The 20,915-nt window shown below is 36.3% G+C and overlaps 1 protein-coding gene across 4 annotated transcripts in view; it reads right to left on the bottom strand.

Annotated features, from left to right (window-relative positions):
- The window catches only part of DPYD (dihydropyrimidine dehydrogenase), an 844,474-nt gene that overhangs the window by 92,914 nt on the left and 730,645 nt on the right, over positions 1-20,915 (bottom strand). For all 4 annotated transcript variants that reach the window (XM_054437947.2, XM_063652706.1, XM_063652704.1 and 1 more), the window contains one exon: positions 19,559-19,738. In XM_054437947.2, the coding sequence (XP_054293922.1) occupies positions 19,559-19,738 (180 nt within the window). The remainder of the gene's footprint in view (positions 1-19,558; positions 19,739-20,915) is intronic.

Below are 20,915 nucleotides of genomic sequence, written 5' to 3'. Positions count from 1 at the left end.
TTATTCATCACTCAATCTCAATTATCTACTGCAGTGCCTGGCATGGAATACTCAATATATGTTGAATGCATAGATGTTTATTTAAATGATTAAAATCCAAACACTAAAGTTTCTGAGGCAGGGATACGTAAAATAAATTCTAATTAGTACCAAAAATCAAAATCTGTCAGAATTATGTGAGTTCAGAAAAGATGTGCGCTATTTGTTTCCAGTCACAATTTTCTAGGAGAGGCATCCTAGATAATAGGAAGTACAAAGGCAGAAACCTGAATACAAAAATAGCAGAATGAAAGCATAGTTTTGACTCTTTACCAATTTGCAATACTAATGCCCTACAAAATGCACAAAGTGTACCCAGAGTGAATGGAAATTCAACCTCAAGTGTTTTGTCTTTAGTTCTATAAATGTTATAATTTTATTATCCATTAATAATAATGCTATTACAAGACAAAATGTCAATGCATATATTAAAGCATTAGAAATGTATTTGATTTAAAGTTTCCAGACACATTTCCCACTGGGTTTGTTTGTATAAGGATAGGTAGGACGTTAGGGCAAAAGAGTCCAGCCCTGCATGTAATATCCTATCAGCAATCAATTTAAGGTTCTGTTCTGGAAGCTTTGGCCTCAGGTAAGGCCAGCTTTTGTTAACGGAGGCTGCAGGCACTGGCTGATCCTACAAAGCAAAGCACATGGAAGGCCTACCAAAAGACCTAATCAAATTTTCCATCTTTAAGAAGCAGCTTCTCCTTTGAGTTGTGACACCACATCCACTACCTACTCCACTCCTCAAGGAGCAGATGTGCCCCTTCTCTATTTCTAAGTCCTAGCCAGCCTCCCTGATGCGAAAGGCCGAAAGTCTTCCAACTCCACACCCAGCTGCTGGCAAGTTGGCAGAGTGAAATACATTTGTTTATGCCCCTAGCCATTCATTTTCTTTAAGCTGGTTTCCAGCCAAGATTTTTATCTAGGTACCAGCTATTCTTTTCCAGTGGTTAACTTCATAAGGTTTTTAGTTCCCAAAGGCTGCCTGATTAAAAGTAACTTGGGAATAAAAAATGTCTTTAGTATTTCCGATATATCTTATTTTGTCGTAGAAATATTACCAAATGCTTATCCTATAGTTTCTTTCAGAGTGAGTTTGCGTTTCTTAAAAAAATTAACAATGTATTTATAATATGTAGGATTTATAATATGTATTTATAATATGTAGTATTTATAATATGCACACAGTTTAAGTATACAGTTACACTTTAGACAAATATACACATTCACAAAACTACCACCCCAGTTGAGATATAGGATAAAAATATTACTGGAGAAAATTTCTGTCTTGATTTCAAATAATACAGATTTGTTACTCCCATTTTAAACTCCACATAAATGAAATTATTTGGTAACTGCTCTTTTGTGTCTGTTTTCTTTTCCTTACATGTTTGTGAGATTCAATTACCTCAAAACCTTATGGATATGTGCTTTCATTTCTCCTGGAAAGATACCTAGGAGTAGAATTGTTGGGTCTTACAAGAAATTGCTGGAGAGTTTTCCAAAGTAGTTGTACCATTTTATATACTCATTAGCAATGTATGAATTTTCAAGCTGCTCAATATCTTTGCCAACATTTAATGTTTTCAGTATTTTGAACATTAGCTATTCTAGGGGGTGTGAAGTAATATCTCATTGTAGTGTTCTACTGTACTTTCTAATCTCACCTAAGCATTTTTCTCTCTTTTACCTAGGTTGTCAGTTCTTGTTCGGTGCTTTCCTTTATGTAAGAGAATACTATTCCCAATCAAAGGAGACTACCAAAATTATGGTGATGTGCAAGGTCATCTGTGTGATGAAATATAGTTGATTATGACAACAGATGCATCTACCAAAACATTTCCTTGATCTCCTGTAAACTTCCTTTGGGTTTCTCAGGAGGGGCAGAATGAATCACTATCAACATAGTATCACAGATAGACTTATCAGAATCTTGGTGAATTCATTCAACAGAAGTCTTCTCCATTTTGGTGCCAAAGCGATAAAGGAAGAATAAAGGCAAGGGAGTGGGTCTAGAGAATGTCTGTTTCTCAACTATACCTTTTTTCCCTTATTCAACTGCCACCTTCTATAAGCCTTAGCTCCTACCTGAACCAACTAATGCATACCTCTTAGCCCAAAAAATCATCCTTGAAGCTCATTAGAATCAAGTGCATCTCTTATTAATTGATTCAAAAGTGGGAAAAACCATTTCATATAATTTAGGCTACATAAAATTTTTAAATACTGTGCAAATCAATTGAACTGTCCTTTCGTGTTGCATCTTTCAACAGCTGAATATTCTATATGGCATTTCACAGAAATATGATTTGATTTGAGAACATCTGCAGCAGTCTGGAACACAATTTCCCCTGTACTTGACTTTTAGCTCATTATAGCTCTCAGATGTTCTCTCGGCAATCCTGTGACATATTGGAGTGTTACTGAACAAACATCACTGAAGCCTATGTCTTGAGTAGTGTCAATCTCAGTTGAAAATGTTTCAGCTTTCTTAGCATCAACACTAGAAGAATTTAATTAACCCACTGAAACTTTCAAAATGATAGTTAATGCATGGAAGAAATGAGAAATCAGAAAAGTGGGGGGAGAGTGGATAAGTGCTTAACCTCCCACAAGCTGATGCCTGCCATCGTCAGCCTCCGCTTAGGCAGGCCATGAGAAGCCTTGCTGCTCTGTGTAGCCTCCTGCATTCTGCCATGAAACCTCTGGCTTGCTCTATTGTCCCTATGGAGATGGAGAAGGTGTGGAGGTGGCAACTACTGCTGTCATGCTCCCCTGGTCCCCACATAAGGTCTGCTTCCAGGCTCTAATCAGCTCTCATCCAGATGCTCTCATGTTTTTAGTAGGTGGGGCTGGGAGACCAAGGTCAGAAAAGAGCTGTCGGGAGTGACAAGGTTTTTTGCCCACTGCTGCTATTACATTAAGGAAGCAGCTGGTGAGATAATGTATGCCAAAGTGCTTTGTAAATTATAAAGTGCTTATATAATTGTCAGGGATAATCACTACTGTTGTTTTATTCTGAGGTTGCAGAAAGAGCACTGAACTGGGATGTTGGGTATCAAAGTCCACCAGAAAGCTGAATATAGGAATGTGTAGGGTCCACAGGGAGGTCTTTGGTGAGAGTACAGATTTGGAAGACAACAATAAAGAGAGGAAAATTGGCTTCAGGGGTCAAATGACCATACAACAATATGAGAGCCACAGATGGAACAAGGGAATACCGGTATTCAAGGGACAAAAAATGTGTGTGTGTGTGTGTGTGTGTGTGTGTGTGTGTGTGTGTGTAGGGGGGGTGTCCTAAAAGATTAACTCTAAGAAGTTTCTCTTCACACACAGAAATATTGTTTATCTCCAGGCCTTTGCCATGCTTTATGCCTTATCCTAGAGTATTTTTCCCACTCCTACTAGACTTTGTTTCAGGTTATCTAGGAAAACATTCTGAAACTCCTCCCCTGTTGTCTGTGTATATCTCTGTAATTGCAATTATCACACTGTATTATTAATAACTATTTAAGTGTTCAATTTCCACACAGTCTGTGATCCTTTTAAGGGCACAATTATTGTTAATGTTTGCATCTATAATGACCAGCATATAGTAGGTACTAATGGTTGTTTCCTTGAAAAAAGTAATAGAGACATATGAGAAAAATGTGTTTAAAAGTCAAAGAATACATTTCAAGTATGAAGGAGTAGTCAGTTGTTGAATATAACACAGATTTTGCAAAATAAATACTCGGAAGTATCTACTGGATTGGGTGATCAGTAGTAAATAACTCAACTTTAGCGAGAGCATGTTTGGTGATTTTGGGGGTTGCTAGTGGGTAGAAATCTAACCTTGACTAGCTGAAGACAGAAAAGCAAGTAAGAAATGAAGGGCAGTGAGTAGAGATGACATTTTCTAGAACCTGAACTGTGAACGGAAAAAGAAATTTGGACCATTCTTTCTTTCTTTTTTTTTTTTTTTTGACATTCCTATGAGATACATATATCCTAACTTTTTGGATCAGGAAATAGGGGCTAAGAGAAAGTATGCGTACTGTCCAAGGCTTACTGCTTACAAGACAGAAACCATGAGTAAGGTGCACACTCTTCTTGGTTCCACAGTTGGATGAAGCCAATTGCTGGATATCCTCCTAACTTATTTAAAGTCAGGCTGTCTTAGACTGTTCAGGCTGCTATAATAAAATACCATAAACTTGGTGGCTTATAAACAACAAACATTTATTTCTCACCATTCTGGACACTGGGAAGTTCAAGATTGAGATGCTGGGAGATTTGGTATCTGGGGATGGCCTGCTTCCATACAGATGGCACCTTCTCACTGTATCTTCACATGGTGGAAGGGGCAAGGGATCTCTCTGGGGTCCCTTTTATAAGGACGCTAATTTTATTGCCTTCCAAAGGCCCCACCTTCTAATAGCATCACCTTGGTAGTTAAGATTTTAACATGAATTTTGAGGGGACACAAACATTCAGACCATAGCATAGGCACAATGGGGGAATAAACATCTTAGCTATATGTTACGGAAAGAAAGGCTATGTGGTAGCCTGGAGCACTCTGACAGGAGAGGTCAGACTACTAGTGGAGTGATATAATGGGAAACTGCACTACAGCACTAGCTACTTGCAGATGGGAAGGAGTGCAGAAAAGGAAGTGAAGAACACAAAAAAATGAGTGTATTAGTCCATTCTCACACTGCTATAAAGACATAACAGAGACTGGGTAATTTATAAAAGAAGTTTAGTTGACTCACAATTCTGCACTGCTGGGGAGGTCTCAGGAAACTTAGAATCGTGGCAAAAGGCGAGAGGGAAGCAAAGACTTATCTTACATGGTGGCAGGCAAGAGATGAGTGAAGAGGGAAGAGCCCCTTATAAAACTATCAGATCTCGTGAGAACTCACTCACTCTCACGAGGACAGCATGGAGGAAACTGCCCCCATGATCCAATCACCTCTCACCAGGTTCCACCCTTGATACATGGGGATTATGGGGATTACAATTCAAGATGAGATTTGGGTGGGGACACAAAATCTAACCATATAAATGAACTTTTCCATTTCATAATTTTTCACAGGGCTAAAGAGCCAGCTACCCCTTTGGAAACAGTTACAAGTTATCTGGAATTCTATATTAATCCTCATAGGCTGGTTGCACTGTGGTAATAATAGACCCTTAAATCTCAGTGGCTTAACAAAATTAAAGTTCCTTTCTTACTCAGAAAAAGTCTGCTGTGTCTCTAGCTGTGCTAATACGTGGTATCTGACCATCTAGGCCATCCATTTTATGTTGCCACCATCTCAGCATGAGACTTCAGTGTTCATCGTGGCAGAGGAAGGGAGTAGGGAGAATTGAGTGCTAGTGCTTAAATGCTTCCAGCCAAAAGAGTCATACATCACACTTTGCTCACATTTCATTGACTAAAGTAAGTCACTCACTCATATGGAACATCCAAGGGGCAGGGAGGTTTGCCTCTCTTATAAAACCAGAGGGGACAAAGAATAAAAAATATTAGTGAGCACTAGCAATATCTACCACAAAGGCCAAAAGCATGCAAAGTCAGATGCCATTCCAGCCTTACTCTATATCTCAATAAAGATTATATACAGTAGCACAGGAATAATTTTATTTTCCTAGGAGGACTGGATTACCACAAATGCTATGTGTTTGCCTTTTTTGTTTCACTTGGGACCTACATTAAGTGGAAATAAAGACTTGGTAATATTTAGGGTTTGAAAGATGCTCAGATTGATAGCCTGATGATGGGTGGGTGACATTCTTCAGCTCAGCTGGGCTGGGCTGAGCAAATGAAGAGACTAACAGACAGCACAGGACCTAGAAAAGGCTCTACGGTTTGAGATGAAATGGGATAAAATTGATAAGTAGGGAAGACAAGCGAAATGCTTTAAAGATGTATGGCAACAAATCCTCAAAAGGTATGGTCTTGACAGTGAAAACAATCCACAGCAGACTGGCCAGCATGGTGTAAGGGGCTGGGAGTGAAGGTTTCAGGGCACTTCCAGTCTATGAGGCACTTCACAAACAGTGCCTGAAGCTGCAAATCAAAGGCTTCTCAGTGCAGCATTAGTCACATTTTCTGTGCACGTTGTAGTCACGTCTTCTCAGACACATTTCGAGGGGTCACCTGTGACTATGAAGCACAGAACTATTATAGGGCATGGATTTGAGCTACAAAAACATTGCTTTTTAAGATTATACAGCATAAAATAGAGTGGATATTTGATAATTAGGTGGTTAACTAGATCAATATGGGTAACCAAACACAGTAACCAGGTTTCTAAGAAGAAAAGGAAAGGAGATGGATATTTCATCTGACTGTCTAAACTGATTTGGTTAAGTGTGAGACTGCCAATTATTCAGGGCAACTGAAGATATCCTCACCTATCCTTCCTAAGCTCCCAGGGTTTTGGTAACGCTGTTCAATATCCATATCATCTTGAAGCTAAAAATAAATTTAATTATGGTTTGTTTTGTTTGACTTTTTTTTTTGGTAAATTAAATCCCCTTTTATTATTCCAAACAGCAGACATTTCAATTTTTTCCCCTGAAATCTTAGATGAGGACAAATTGGCATAAAGCTCAATATAATTATAATTTCTGTTGACTCTTTACATTATGAAAATGACTCCTTTGTCTCCTATAATTACCAGAAAATTATATCTTCAAACTAATATTCCCTTTATTCAAGTGAGCAGATGGGCTTAACGGGAGATATAACAAATACATGTTTTTCTCAGGAAGAGTATCAGGGGCATAGCTCAAAATTGCAGAGAGGTATTTTCCTTACTCCATAAAATGAGGATTTGGAACAAAGTTAACTGGTTTGCTATAAATGTCCACTGATTTTGTAGAGATCATAGAAGTATGGCATGAATTCAAGGCTAGAATTTGAATTCAAGTTATAACTTACATGGACATAGTAATGATTTCTTTTTAAAACCTCAATCTCCACCCAGAACAAGAACAATCCTCATTTTTTTTCATGGTTTAAAAGCAACATCAGAATTAATGTGGACAACTTATGTTGAATATGAAAAGCATTTTCATACAAGTTTTAAGTATACAATTAAATAAGGTACATTCTGATTAGTTATATTCAATGAAGTATGAGGAATTATACCTAACCACACCCATGAATGTGACAAAAGAAGTAACTGCACTTGTGTTTGGCAATTTGATGTAGTAAGGAGAAATGGAGAATCATAATTTGTATAAGCACGATGGACAAAAGAAAGGAACTTATGGGAGAATGACAACACAATGAAAATGTAGTATAGTTTACATTTTACTTCAGGCATGCAATGGTGGATTGTGATAAGGCAGATGTAGTGGCTACAGATTCAAAAAGCACATTGCTGCCCACATTCTAGAACTGGTGACCTGTTGGTACTCCACACTCAGACATGGAAGTGGAAATCCATGTTCTGTACTATCTCATCCTATATCTCAATTTCCACGCAGGCACTGACAATTGATCACACACCTCTGCTGGGCTAGGCTTTGAATCACGAGCTTCCTCTATACAGGGCTCCCAGCAGTTACTACCAAATGATTAGAGTTGCCTTGTAAAATGAACCAACTTACCTCTGGGATGAGAGAAACGAAGTTGGGGAGGCTTACAGGACTTCACAAACTATTCTGGTTATAAGCAATGCAAAACTACCTCTTCCCTTAACTTGAGGGACTCTTATCAGCCCCTCTCCTAATGGTTCACGTTAAATTCAGATGTTAACTTTTGGCAACAGCAGTAGACACCTCCCTTCTGCCTATTTTAGGAAGAATGACGGACTACTCATGACAATTTACTGCCCAAACTTGAAGTTAGTTAATTTATCTCCATTTTACCTGGAAAGTGAACACTTCTGAATTATTTAGAAGCTTTTTGGGATAGGAGGTGCTTCAAAAGACAAAGATGCTAGCTTTTGACCAGATCAAACAAAACTAAGCTAGTAAAATCATGGTGTCAATAGGTTAAGGTAACTTCTAAAAACAATTTGTAAGTACCATCTGAAAAATCTACACAAAGGAGAGAAGAAATCAACTCATAAAGTATTGCTCAAATGTTTCTATCTACCCCAATATTACCCATATATTTTGGAAATGGATATATCACATATTCAGTATTACCCCAAATTGCCTATCTATCTATGCCTCTCCATGTTACGAATAGTTATAATAACAACCACCATGTATTGATTGCTTACAACTACATGCTATACACTTTAGATAGAGGATTTCTCTTTTTTATCACAGAAGACTTCTGTGTACATATATGATTTCTAATCTTTACAAAGTACTGCAAAATAGCTATCATCATCTCAGTTTGCCTTTACATAAATGGAGGATTGTGGGATCCATGTAGCTGTTCCAAGCTCACCCAGTAGTAAGGCATCATGCCTGGATTTAAACTCAGACCTGCTGGGTTTCAAGCACTCTCTCTTCTGTGGTAAGCTTTTGACTACAGCACATTGACTTATTTGTGGGATCATCACACACTGATGAGATGATCAGAAGCTCAGAACAAGATGGGGCTATCAAATTTTTATCCAACATTTTTTGCTTCTAAGGAGGAATAATCACCATTTATAAAACAGGTGTCTTATTTTTACAGGATACTTGACACTCCAGCATTCTACTTAAGATATCACTCAAACCATCTGACGATATTGAGATGTAGATTAAGTCTTCATAACATTTATGCAGTACATTCTGATCTGATAATTTTGAACGTTTGAACTTTCAGGGACTGGTGTTTTGTTTTTTATTTTCCTTCCTCATGCCCTATGAAATGAACTAAAACAATAAAAAATATTTAGCCTCATGTGATCTGACTACAATCATAGAAAGTGACCTCTATAATATATTTTATATCAATCATTACCCAAGTAACTGACAGAAATGTAAATATCATCTGGAACTTTTCTAACAACATAATGTAACTGTCTGGCAGTCCCAGGGAGAATAACTGTGGGGACAAAGCTGCAATGGGAGAAGATAACATGGACAAGAAGTACAGGGCCATACAATGAACTTGAAGAAAAATGGCTTTCATTCCCTTCCCTTCTCCTCTTTTCTGGGTTAGCTCCAAGAATGGTCATTACAGTATAAAAAAGTCCCCCAAAAATGTTATCATAGATGGACAGGAGTAAGCTGCAAGAGCCTACCAGCAGGTCCTTATTATAGATTTTCCATTTTAAGATTCTATATACTCATCAATAAAATTAAATTTTCTAATTATTACAGTTTACATTTTGAAAATATTATATACATTTATTCTGGGCACAAGTTCTTCATGAGATACAAGTATAGGAATATTTTCTCCCAATCTGTGACTTGCATTTCCATTTTCTTAATTGTATCTTTTGATGAGTATAAGTTAATTGCGATGAAGCATAATTCATCTATTTTTTCTTGTATGGTTAGTGTTTTTTTGGTATCCTGTCCAAGACATTTTTCCTTTCCCCAAGGTTATAAAGATATTTACTTAATGTTTTCTTTTAAAAATGTACAGTTTGAAGGCAAGGAGTATATGCCTTCTGTTCAATTTTGCTGTGAATCTAAAACTCTAAAAAGAAAATCTTATAGTCTTACCTTACCGTTTACTTTTTTATATCATATATTTAAAATTACTTTTCTGTCCTGTGTGAGGTAGACATGAGGTTCATTTTTTAATATAGGTATCCAATAATTCCAGTACTATTTGTTGAAAGGGCTTTCTTTTCTCCATTGGATTGCTTTTGCACCTCTGTCAAAAATCAATTGAGTGTATATGTGTGGGTCTATTTCTGGACTTTCCATTCCATTGATCTATTTGTCTACCCTGACACTCAAACACACTGGCTTGATTACTGTAGATTTATAGAAAATCTTGAAGGCAGATAGTACAAATTCTCCCTCTTCCCACTTTGTTCTCCTTTTTCAAGATTGTTTTGGCTAGTCTAGTTTGTCTGAATTCCAGTGTAAATTTTAGCATAGCTTGTCAACTTCTAAAAAACACATGTTGGGAGTTTGATTGGGATTATGATGTATATACAGGTCAATCCAGGGAGATATAACATCTTAATATACCTTACCATTGTTTTAAGTCTTCTCTCATTTTTCTTCAGCAGTTCTTCTTAACTTTTATTTTAGATGCAAGGGTACATATGCAGGTTTGTAATAAAGGTAAACTTGTGTCATGGGGGTTCATTATACAGGTTACTTTGTCACTCAGGTATTAAGCCTAGTACCCAGTAGTTATTTTTTTCCTGATCCTCCCCCTCCTTGCACCTTCCGTCCTCAAGTAGGCCCCAGTGTTTGTTGTTCCCTATTTTGTGTCCATGTATTCTCATTATTTAGCTCCCACTTATGAGTGAGAAAATGGAGTGTTTAGTTTTCTGTTCCCGCATTAGTTTGCTAAAGATAATGGCCTCCAGCTCCATCCATGTTCCCATAAAAGACACAGTCTCATTCCTTTTTATGGCTGCATAGTATTCCATGGTGTATATGTACCACATTTTCTTTATCCAATCTGTCACTGATGGCCATTTAGGTTGATTTAATGTCTTTGCTATTGTGAATAGTGCTGCAATAAACATATGTGTTCATGTGTCTTTATGATAGAATGATTTATGTTCCTTTGGGTATATATTCAGCAATGGGATTGCTGGGTAGAATAGCAGTTCTTTTTTTTTTTTTTGCTCTTTGAGAAATCAACACACTGCTTTCTACAATGGTTGAACTAATTTGCACTTCCATTGACAGTGTATAGGCATTCTGTTTTCTCTGCAACCTCACCAGCATCTATTATTTTTTGAGTTTTTATTAATACCCATTCTGATTGGTGAGAGATGGTAGTTCAGTGTGCTTTTATTTGCATTTCTCTAATGATCAGTGACACTGAGCTTTTTTTCATACGCTTGTTGGCTGCATGTATCCACGCGGCTGTGAAAGCAATTCTTCTTTCAGTGCAGATACTACATATATTTTAATTTGTTCTTAAGTATTTTATAGTTTTTACATGCCATTGTAAATGACATTTTAAAATTTTAATTTCCAGTTCATTGTTCCAATTGTTCATGTAGAAACAGAACAATTTTTGTATATTGTTTTTGTATTATGAAACTTTGTTAAATTCACTTATTATTTTAATAGTGTATTTATAGGTTCTTTAGGATTTTCTATGCACATAATCTTACCATCTGCAAATAAAGACAGTGTAAGCCCATTTTTTTCCAATCTAAATATCATTTATTTATTTTTATGACCTTATTGCACTGGTTAGGACTTCCAGTACAATATTGAATAGAAGTAGAAAGAATGGACATTCTTGCCCAGCTCTTGATCTTAAGAGAAAATAATTTATCCTTTCAACATTAAGTATGATACTAGCTATAGAATTTTTGTAGACGTTTCCTTCTGTTAATGAATTGCTGAAGGCCATTATTATGATTGGATGTTGGATTTTGTCAAATGCTTTTGCTGATCTAACGACTTATAACTAGAATGATTAAGAACTCCAAAAACTCAATTAAAAAACTAAAAAATGGACAAAATATTTGAATAGACAGTTCACAGAGGAAGATACATGGATGGCCAATAAGAACATAAAGAAGTGTTAACATCATCTTATTAGGGAGAAGAAAATTAAAATCACAATGAGATATCAACACATGTACTAGAATAGCTGAAACTAAAAAGACTGAGAATATCAAAAGGTGGCTGGAACATAGAAGAACCAAACACTCACCCACAGCTGGTAGGACTGTGAAATAGTAAAGCCACTTTGGAACTCTGTTTGGAAGTTTCTTGTAAAACTTATGCATCCACCTTATGACTGAGAAATTATACTCCTATGTACTAGCCAAGAGAAATGAAAACATGTTCACATAAAGAGTTATGCAAGTATGTTTATAGCAAAAATATTTATAACACCAAAAAAGTGAAAACAGCCTAAATATAATTTAGAGTAAATAAATTGTGGTATTTTAATAAAATATAGTATTATTTACCAACAAAAATGAACTAATACCTACAATAATATGAAAAAATCTCTGCAATATTGCAGTGAGTGAAAGTTGCAACACACACAAAAATACATATTCTGTAGAATTCCATTTATGTGAATGCTAAAAAACATGAACAAACTAATCTATGGTGACAGGTGCTAGATGGTGTTTGCTTCTGGTGGTGGTAAAGGAAGAGGTAATGGCTGGAAAAGTGCACAAGGCATCTTCTAAGGTGTTGGCAATGTTGCATGCTTTGGCAGAGGTGAGGATTTCATGGATATATGTGTTTGTCACAACTTGTCAAATGGTTCATTTAAGACCTCTGTATTTTTCCTCTAAGTAATTTATATTTCAATAAGGAAAAATAAGTGGCATAGAAGATACAAAACTTTTAAAGTTGTAAATAGGAAATTATAGTATCCTCTTGGTGAAACTGTCATTATGCATTTGGTAAGGGTCTTGCTGTTGACATTTATACATTTCTTTGGACACTGCTTTATTCTCTGTGTTGAATAACTTGCCAGAAAAGAAAAAAATAGATAATTAGACATCTACATATAATATTACCACAACCAAATAGCAATAGTTTTATGAAATTGTGTTATTTCAGTTTTTTTCATTAGTATAAATTTAAGGGGTACAAGTGCAGTTTTGTTACATGGATATATTGCATAGCGGTGAAGTTTGAGCTTTTAGTGTCACCATCACACGAGTAATGTACATTGTACCCATTAAGCAATTCCTCATCCCATATCCTGCTTCTACACAATTCCTCATCCTACAGCCTGCTTCTACCCTCCCACCATTTTGAGACTCCAATGATTATTATTCCACACTCTATGTGCATGTGTACACATTAATTAACTTCCACTCACAAGTGGGAACATGCAGACTTTCTTTTTCTGAGTTGTTTCACTTAAAATAATGGCCTCCAGAGGGCGCAGTGGCTCATGCTGGTAAGCCCAGAACTTTGGGAGGCTGAGGTGAGTGGATCACTTGAGGTCAGGAGTTCGAGACCAGCTTGGCCAACCTGGAGGAACGCTGTCTGTACTAAAAATACAAAAATTAGCTGGGCGTGGTGGCAGACGCCTGTAATCCCAGCTACTGGGGAGGCTGAGGCATGAGAATCGCTTGAACCTGAGAGGCAGGGTTGCAGTGAGCCGAGAACATGCCACTGCACTCCAGCCTGGGTGACAGAGCAAGACTGTGTCTCAAATAAATAAACAAAAATAAATTAAAAAAATAAAAAAAGAAGAAAATGACTTCCAGATCCATCCATGTTGCTATAAAATACATTTCATTCTTTTTTTATGGCTGAATAGTATTCTACATTTTCTTTATTATCTGTCAAAGTACATTTAGCTTTATTCCATATCTTTGCTATCATGAATAGTGCTGCCATAAACATATGAATGTAAGTATCTTTTTGATGTAATGATGTCTTTTCCTTTGGATATAAACCCAGTAGTAGGATTGCTGAGGTGAATGGTAGTTTTATTTTCAGTTCTCTGAGAAATCTCTATACTCTTTTCCACAGGGTTTGAACTAATTTATATTCCCACCAAAAATGTATAAATATTCCCTTTTTTTCCCCACATCCTCACCTACATCTGTTATTTTTTGACTTTTTAATAAGAGCCATTCTGACTGGTATAAGATAATATCTCATTGTGGTTTTAATTTACATTTCTCTGATGATTAGTGATGTTGAACAGTTTTTTATATGCTTGATGGGGTTTGTCTTCTTTTGAAAAATGTCTGTTCAAGTCCTTGGCGTACTTTTTAATAGGGGTTACTTGTTTGTTGTTGTTGTTGAGTTGTTTGAGTTCTTTGTATATTCTGGGTGACAGTCCCGGTTGGATATGCAGTTTGAATATATTTTCTCCTATTCTGTAGGCCTTCTGTTATCTCGATTATTTCATTTGCTGTGCAGAGGTTTTTTATTTTAAGTCCCATTTGTCTATTTTTGGTTTTGTTGCATTTGCTTTTGAGGTCTTTGTCATAAATATTTTTGCCTACATTAATGTCCAGAAGAGTTTTCCTTAGATTTTTTTCTAGTATTTTTATAGTTTTAGATCTTACATTTAAGTCTTTGATGCATTTTGAGGGGATTTTTAAATATGGTTAGAGGTAGAAGTATAATTCAATTTTTATGCATATGGCAATCCAATCATCCCAGCACTATTTATTGAAAACAGTGTCCTTGTCCTAGTGTATGCTTTTTGTCAAATTTGTCAAAGGTCAGTTGACTGTAGATATGTGGCTTTCTTTCTGGGTTCTTTATTCTGTTCCATTGATCCATGTGTCTATTTTTGTACCAGTACCATGCTGTTTTTGTTACTACAGCCTAATTGTATAATTTGAGGTCAGGTAATGTGATGACTCCAGCTTTGTTCTTTTTGTCAAATTTGCTTTGGCTATTTGGACTCTTTTTTGGCTCCATATGAATTTTAGAATTGTTTTATCAATAACTGAGAATGATGTACCTGGTCATATGGATACAATTTTGGTTTCTATTATCAAAACAAATCCCTGTTTTCAGAGTTGCTGTACAACCACCATGACAGCATTTCTGATTTTATCCTAATGAGAGCCTTTTAATGAGCACAGATTATGTTCATTTATTAATATCACCAATATGTATTTCATCACTTTTTAAAACCTACTGAAAGTACAGTAATTTGGCAGGTTTATTGTTTTCTTCTAAAATGACTGTGCTGTTCTTAAAAGGATCTAGCTGGAATTTTAATTGTACATTGGCTTTCTTTTTTCCTCCTAAATAAGGACACAACAGATAATTCATGCAATTTAATTCTATAAACATGTAGCATTGTGCTAGGTGCTGGCAAACTCCAGTATGAATTAGATATTATCTTTCCTTCAAAATGCTTGTAATGACCTGCAGCACTGGACAAGAAGATATACAATTAAAAGAAAATGCAGTACTTGCAATATTAGTTATAGGAACCATGGGCTGTAAGAAAACAAAAAGGAGTGATTTGACTTTCTTGGAGGCCAAGGAAGAGGGTCACAGACAGACTCACAAAAGAAGTGACATTTAAGGTAGATCCTAAAAATATATTAATGATTGATCAGTATGTTCAATTCAGCTACCATGCCATTACTCCTGCATGGTAGACATTGCATTAGGCACTGGCATACAGTCTGTGTTCTAGGCCATCAAGAAGCTTATAATCTAGGCATATTTTGCCAAGTCAAGAAGGCATAAAGGTTGCTCACCTGTCTATCTCACTCCTTCTATTCTGGCTTTTTCCATGTTATTTTTATCAAACTAGATTCACAAATAAAAAGGAACTTTAAGTTCAAAGGTTATTTCTTTACACATTCTTTTCTTTTCTGATGTAATGGAAAAAGTAATGGCTTGGTAAGTCAAGTGACTACTAATTCTTAATGTTACCAATAAGCTTTTTTTCTTTCAACATTCATTCAGTCATTAGTTCACTTCTTCAATCAACATTTATTAAGGCATTACCATGTTCAGTGCATGTCTAGAGAACTGAGATACAAAGATGGATAAGAAAAGTGAGGTTATTTTCTAGTAAAGGAAGCAGACTTACAAAAATACAACTGCGATGTGATACTGGTTACAACTAAGGTTCAAAAAGGAAGGAGACATTAATTCTATTGCAAAGGTCAGGGAATAGCTCAAAGAGAAAGTGACGCTTGAGAACTGGAAGGCCATTCCAGATGTCGGGAACAGCATGTGGAAATGCATGCAGATCCCAAGTGATCATTAGTTTTTGGCCTCTGCTGTTTTTCTTTCATGACTGGTATTTAGGAGTTCTGTTCTCATCCCAAGCCCCAAAAAGTGAAGACATTTTCTTTCATGCTTTTCCAGTTGCAAAATTTGCTGTTCAAATATTGGACTGTCCAATTTCTCTCATGTTTCTTAACCAAGAATGTCAACATAACTCTTATTTCCCATAATTAAAAGTGCCAAATAGTAATATTTTATTTTCTAAAATCACTAAAATATATACATTGCCTCCAACTGTATAGATGAATTTCTGGATAAAGTTATATTTGCAATTATATTTTCATTTTGGTAATCCTCACAAGCCCATAGTTAAAACCTTTGGAGCCAGATGTATGGATTTAGAAATATCTTTTGGATTTTAGAAATGTAAAATCGTACATACACCTACTTTTAATAAACACTCCCTCTCCAGCCCCAGCAAGGTGTGGGGTAGCAACCTGGAATCAAACACGTTAATCTGATGTTCTCTGAGAGGAATAAAAATTATAGCAAGTCTCACATTAGGCCAGGTTTTCTGCTGAATGAATTATGTAAAACCGTTTGGTTTCAGTATGTTTTGGATTTCAGAATTGTTAATGAGGGATTATGGAACTGTATTGTAATTATTTTCATTGTACAGTTTTATAAAAAGGTTTAGAGAGATTGAGTAACTTGCCCAAGTTGTCTAGCTAATAAGGAAGCTTCACATAAATCCAGCAGTCTTACTATTTGCTAATAACTGCTGTCCTACATGCAGTTTCTTCATTGGGTATTTCCAGCCTCTGCCCATTTGGAACCTAGTGTGATCCTTCTCTGGCATTCCTCTCCTGCCTCTTTTATTTCACTTCTTTTTCAGCTCAAAATTATTTAGTGTTTACTTTCTCCATCAAGAGAAGCTTGTGTTCTGCTCATTGCTGACTTCTCAGTCTCTCGCTGTTCTATTGCTATTCTCTTTTTCATCCCTTTTGGCAATGCAGATTCTTGGATCCCTCCACGAGAATTATGATGTTAAAATGCAGATTCTCAACACACCTCTTACCCGCTAACTCAGGATCAATGCTGGTGGGGCCTGAGAACCTACATTTCTCACAAGCATGCTGCATGGTTTTTAAGCACCAAGAGTTTGACATCAATAGCTCTGTGTTGTGCCAAAGCTGATGACTGTTCTTCTCAGGAATTTGCTCTTCTTGCAGACACAGATTTAAATGGCTTGCACCGTAAGTGTACTAGCACCCAACTACCTGCCCTTCAACAGCCACCTGAAGAAACGCTGCTTAGGCAGTTTGATCAGTTAATAAGTAAGGTAAGCATAAGGAGAGTATATTAATATGCTAATTATTTGAAAGATAACATGACATACTTGGCCAAATCCTTGTTTCCATAGCCCAAGTCTCATTTTCTCTCCATTGTCAAACACTGCACTGTAATGGGTTTCTTCTAAATATCTATTCTGGTTTATTCTAGCCTGACCTATGAGTGAATATCAGAGTAGCAATTGTACTTTCCAAACAAAATTTTCCTGTGTAAAGAAGCCAGATACTTCTAGAGTGTCTTTCTACAAAGGGTCTACATTTTCTCTCATCTCCCTATAGTATGCGGACACTGTGGGGACCAGCATACTATTCTTTGGCTAATGATAGGACAATGTGAGTTATTTGCAAAGACACACACACACATACATACACACACACACGTACATACAAACACACACACACAAAAGCAGCAGCATTAAGAAAGAACGATTAGTTTGCTGAGAATGATGCACACGTACCCTAGAACTTAAAGTATAATAAAAAATATAAAAAAATAAAAAGAAAAATAAAAAAATTATAGGACAAAAAAAAAAAAAAAGAAAGAACGATTAGGAAACCACCTGTACCCTAGATCCAGAGTACTTTGATTCACTACTGGGGATATAAATCTAAAGGGATAATCACCTATTGTTTTAGTCATGTCAGCCTGCACTGGAGAATCCAGAAGCACAAATCTATTACCAGACCATCTGCTTATTCCTCAAGTTAGTGTTGAGAAATGAATCACTAATATAATCACATAGAAAAATCTTCCTTTTTTTAAACGAATGATAATGCCGAAAATTACACTTACGATTTTGATGAAAGCTGAGCTTAACAAAATAAAGTCTGAATCTCGATTCAAACTATTACCAAATCAGTTTCCATTTATGTCATTGACACAAGTTGTCTTCATCATTACCCATCTTTTATTTGAATATGTAAGTTTTGAAATGAGTGTGAAAATCCTTTAAAGACAAAACATGACAGTGCAATGCAGCTACTTCCATTTCAGCTCACATGGCAATCACCCAAATTTGAGACAATGATTTTATAGATGGTCATAACCTATCATGTCAGAGACAATTTCCTTGAGATATTTACATTGAATGAATGTAAAGTCATTTGTGAATTTTTTTAGTTATAAACAACCTTAGGATATTGATAGTCATTGATAAAGGCAAGAACACTGTCTAAATACTGCAGAGTCAGTTTATGATAATATGATTAGTTACACTAATAATGCTGCTTAGGCACTATCTTGCTAATTACAATATTATAAATATTAATGTCACAGTCTTTCTGTTTGATTGCCACTCATGGAGTCATTCATCATGACATTTTCCTGGAACCCACATTGTAAGATTTTATTTCTTTCCTCCTTTTCTTTTTTCATTACTGGACTTGCAATCATACACATTACTCTTGAAGAAGGGTTTTCTTTTGGCTATCTGTTAGGAGAGGGACAGTAATATTTTCTACTAAAACTAGCCAAATATAAGTCAATTATATGATGTTTCTCTTATTCTTTCTGAGTCCCTAACCCAGTCATCCAAGGCAGAGTACCCAGGGCTTTTGTTTTCCATTCTTTTTCATGTGACCTGCTTCAAGTTAAGAATCATTTGAATTATTAAATGCTTCCTTAAAGAATCTTTTTATACTGCCTCTCTTTTTTTTAAAGTTAATTATTGATGTAGTGACAAGCTGAAAAGACTAAGAATTATAATTTTTTCCTCCCCTCATTGAGGGCTCGAGAAATGTCTTCTGACAATGGTTATCTATTTAGAATAATACAAAGGAAATACAAAGGCAAAATGCTGAATGTTGTTTTAGCAGTGTTGCTAAAATCACTGTATTATAGAAAATGTAAATGTAGTGTATATTTCTTGGAAAATAGCAGTTAGTGAGAAAGTTGGGACATAACCTTTTGAGCCCCGGTTTAACCACACAGCAGAAGGAGTTACAAAAGATACTGATTAGATTTTAATTTTAAAAACTTCCTTATATTATTCAAGACTACAGTGATTTGATGGTCTTGAAAATAGAAAAGTAATGTTATAATTTCCAGAAAGCATAAAGAAATCTCCAGACTCCCACTGGAAAGAATGCCAGTCATCACCACAGTAAGCAAGAATTTGGAGGCACTTTACACTGCAAACGTTGGTCTTTTCCTTTTATATAACCTTGTGTTGTACTGGTTTTATAAAAAGGTAACTCACAGACCCATCATATGGCTATAATCAAGTCTCCTTCAGAAAGAGTCCACTGAAGAAATCACATCCACCAGGCACTGTGTTTCCTTTGTTAGTGAGAATGTGAGATAAGATAAGATCTGAAATAGATCTTATCTTATCTATTATAAAATAAGATCTGAAATAAGATCTGAAATAAGATCTGAAATAGAAACTGACCAAGGCTGAGTTCTCAAGAATAACACAGGAGATTTAAGCACATACCTTGTCCATGAGTTCAGCTATACGTGGAACTGGTTTCCCTTTCTGGTGACTCACAGTAGCTGGACTCTGTCCATCCCAGTCTTGTAGTTCTTCAATGCTTTTCAGATAAAGCAAGGCTTTGAGGCCAGTGCAGTAGTCTTCGATCACAGTGAAATCCTGATTCTGAATGGCACTGCATACCTAGAAAAGACAGAGCAGTCAACCAAGTGTCAAACCAACAGATAATTCTCCAAACAAATTCACTTTTCTTTGAGTCAACAAATATTTATTTTATGTACCAGGCACTGTTTGAGGCATGATGGATCAGTAGCCATCTGGAGATGGGGGTGGTGGGGAGGAATGGACTGCAAAGAACACAAGGAAATTTCCAGGGACAATGAACATTTTCATAAACTTGCAATGGTAATGGTGTCACAGGTATATACATGTTCCAAAACTTATTAAGTTGTATACTTTAAATAGGTACAGTTTATTATATGTTAGGCTTAAGGAGTCAAATTTGGCACAACATAATAAAGGACATTTAAATTCTCATTGTCCCTCTATTGGCATGTGCTCCCTGCAGGCAGTTCTCATGTCTGAAGGTGGTCAAACTGAGGTTGGAGTGCTGTTCATTCAGTTAACTCAACCATCACTTACCCCTGCCTCTGTCTCCCTCCTCATCTGCTATTGTTCTCCTTGTAGTCAACTATGATCCAGTTACCCAGGTCTTTCCTTTCTTCCTCAAAAAAAATGCCATAGTCTTTCTTTGCCTTAGGATCTTTTCACAAGACCTTCTCACTGGCTAGAAGGCCATTCTTTTCCACACATGGCTAACTACCAACCATTCCTCAGGCTCATGGTAAATGTCCCTTCTTCAAGGAGGCTTCCAGGAGCCCAGAATAGGTTATGGCCTTCTTTTAATCAGACATTTTTAACTTCTAATTATTGCATGATTATTTAGTTGACAACTTACTTCCCAATTAGACCAAAATTTCAGAAGGGAAGAACTGCATTTATTTTGGTCACTATATTATCTGCAGTGACTAGGACAGTGTTTGTCGGTTAGTCTGCTCCCCACAAATATAATGAATGAATAATGATGATATGGTTTGGCTGTGTCCCCACCCAAATCTCATCTTGAATTGTAGTTCCCATAATCCCCATGTGCAGTAGGAGGGACCTGGTGGGGGTAACTGAATCATGGGGATGGTTATCTCCATGCTGTTCTCATGATGATGAGTGAGCTCTCACACAATCTGATGGTTTTATAAGGGGCTTTTCCCCTTTTCCTTGGCACTTCTTCTTCCTACCACCATGTGATGAAGGATATCCTTGATTCCCCTTCCGCCATGATTGTAAGTTTCCCGAGGCCTCC

The sequence above is a fragment of the Pongo pygmaeus genome, chromosome 1 (assembly GCF_028885625.2).
Source record: "Pongo pygmaeus isolate AG05252 chromosome 1, NHGRI_mPonPyg2-v2.0_pri, whole genome shotgun sequence".
Lineage (NCBI taxonomy): Eukaryota > Metazoa > Chordata > Mammalia > Primates > Hominidae > Pongo > Pongo pygmaeus.
The sequence above is the reverse complement of the archived record's forward strand: the minus strand, read 5'-3'. Positions and strand labels throughout refer to the sequence as shown.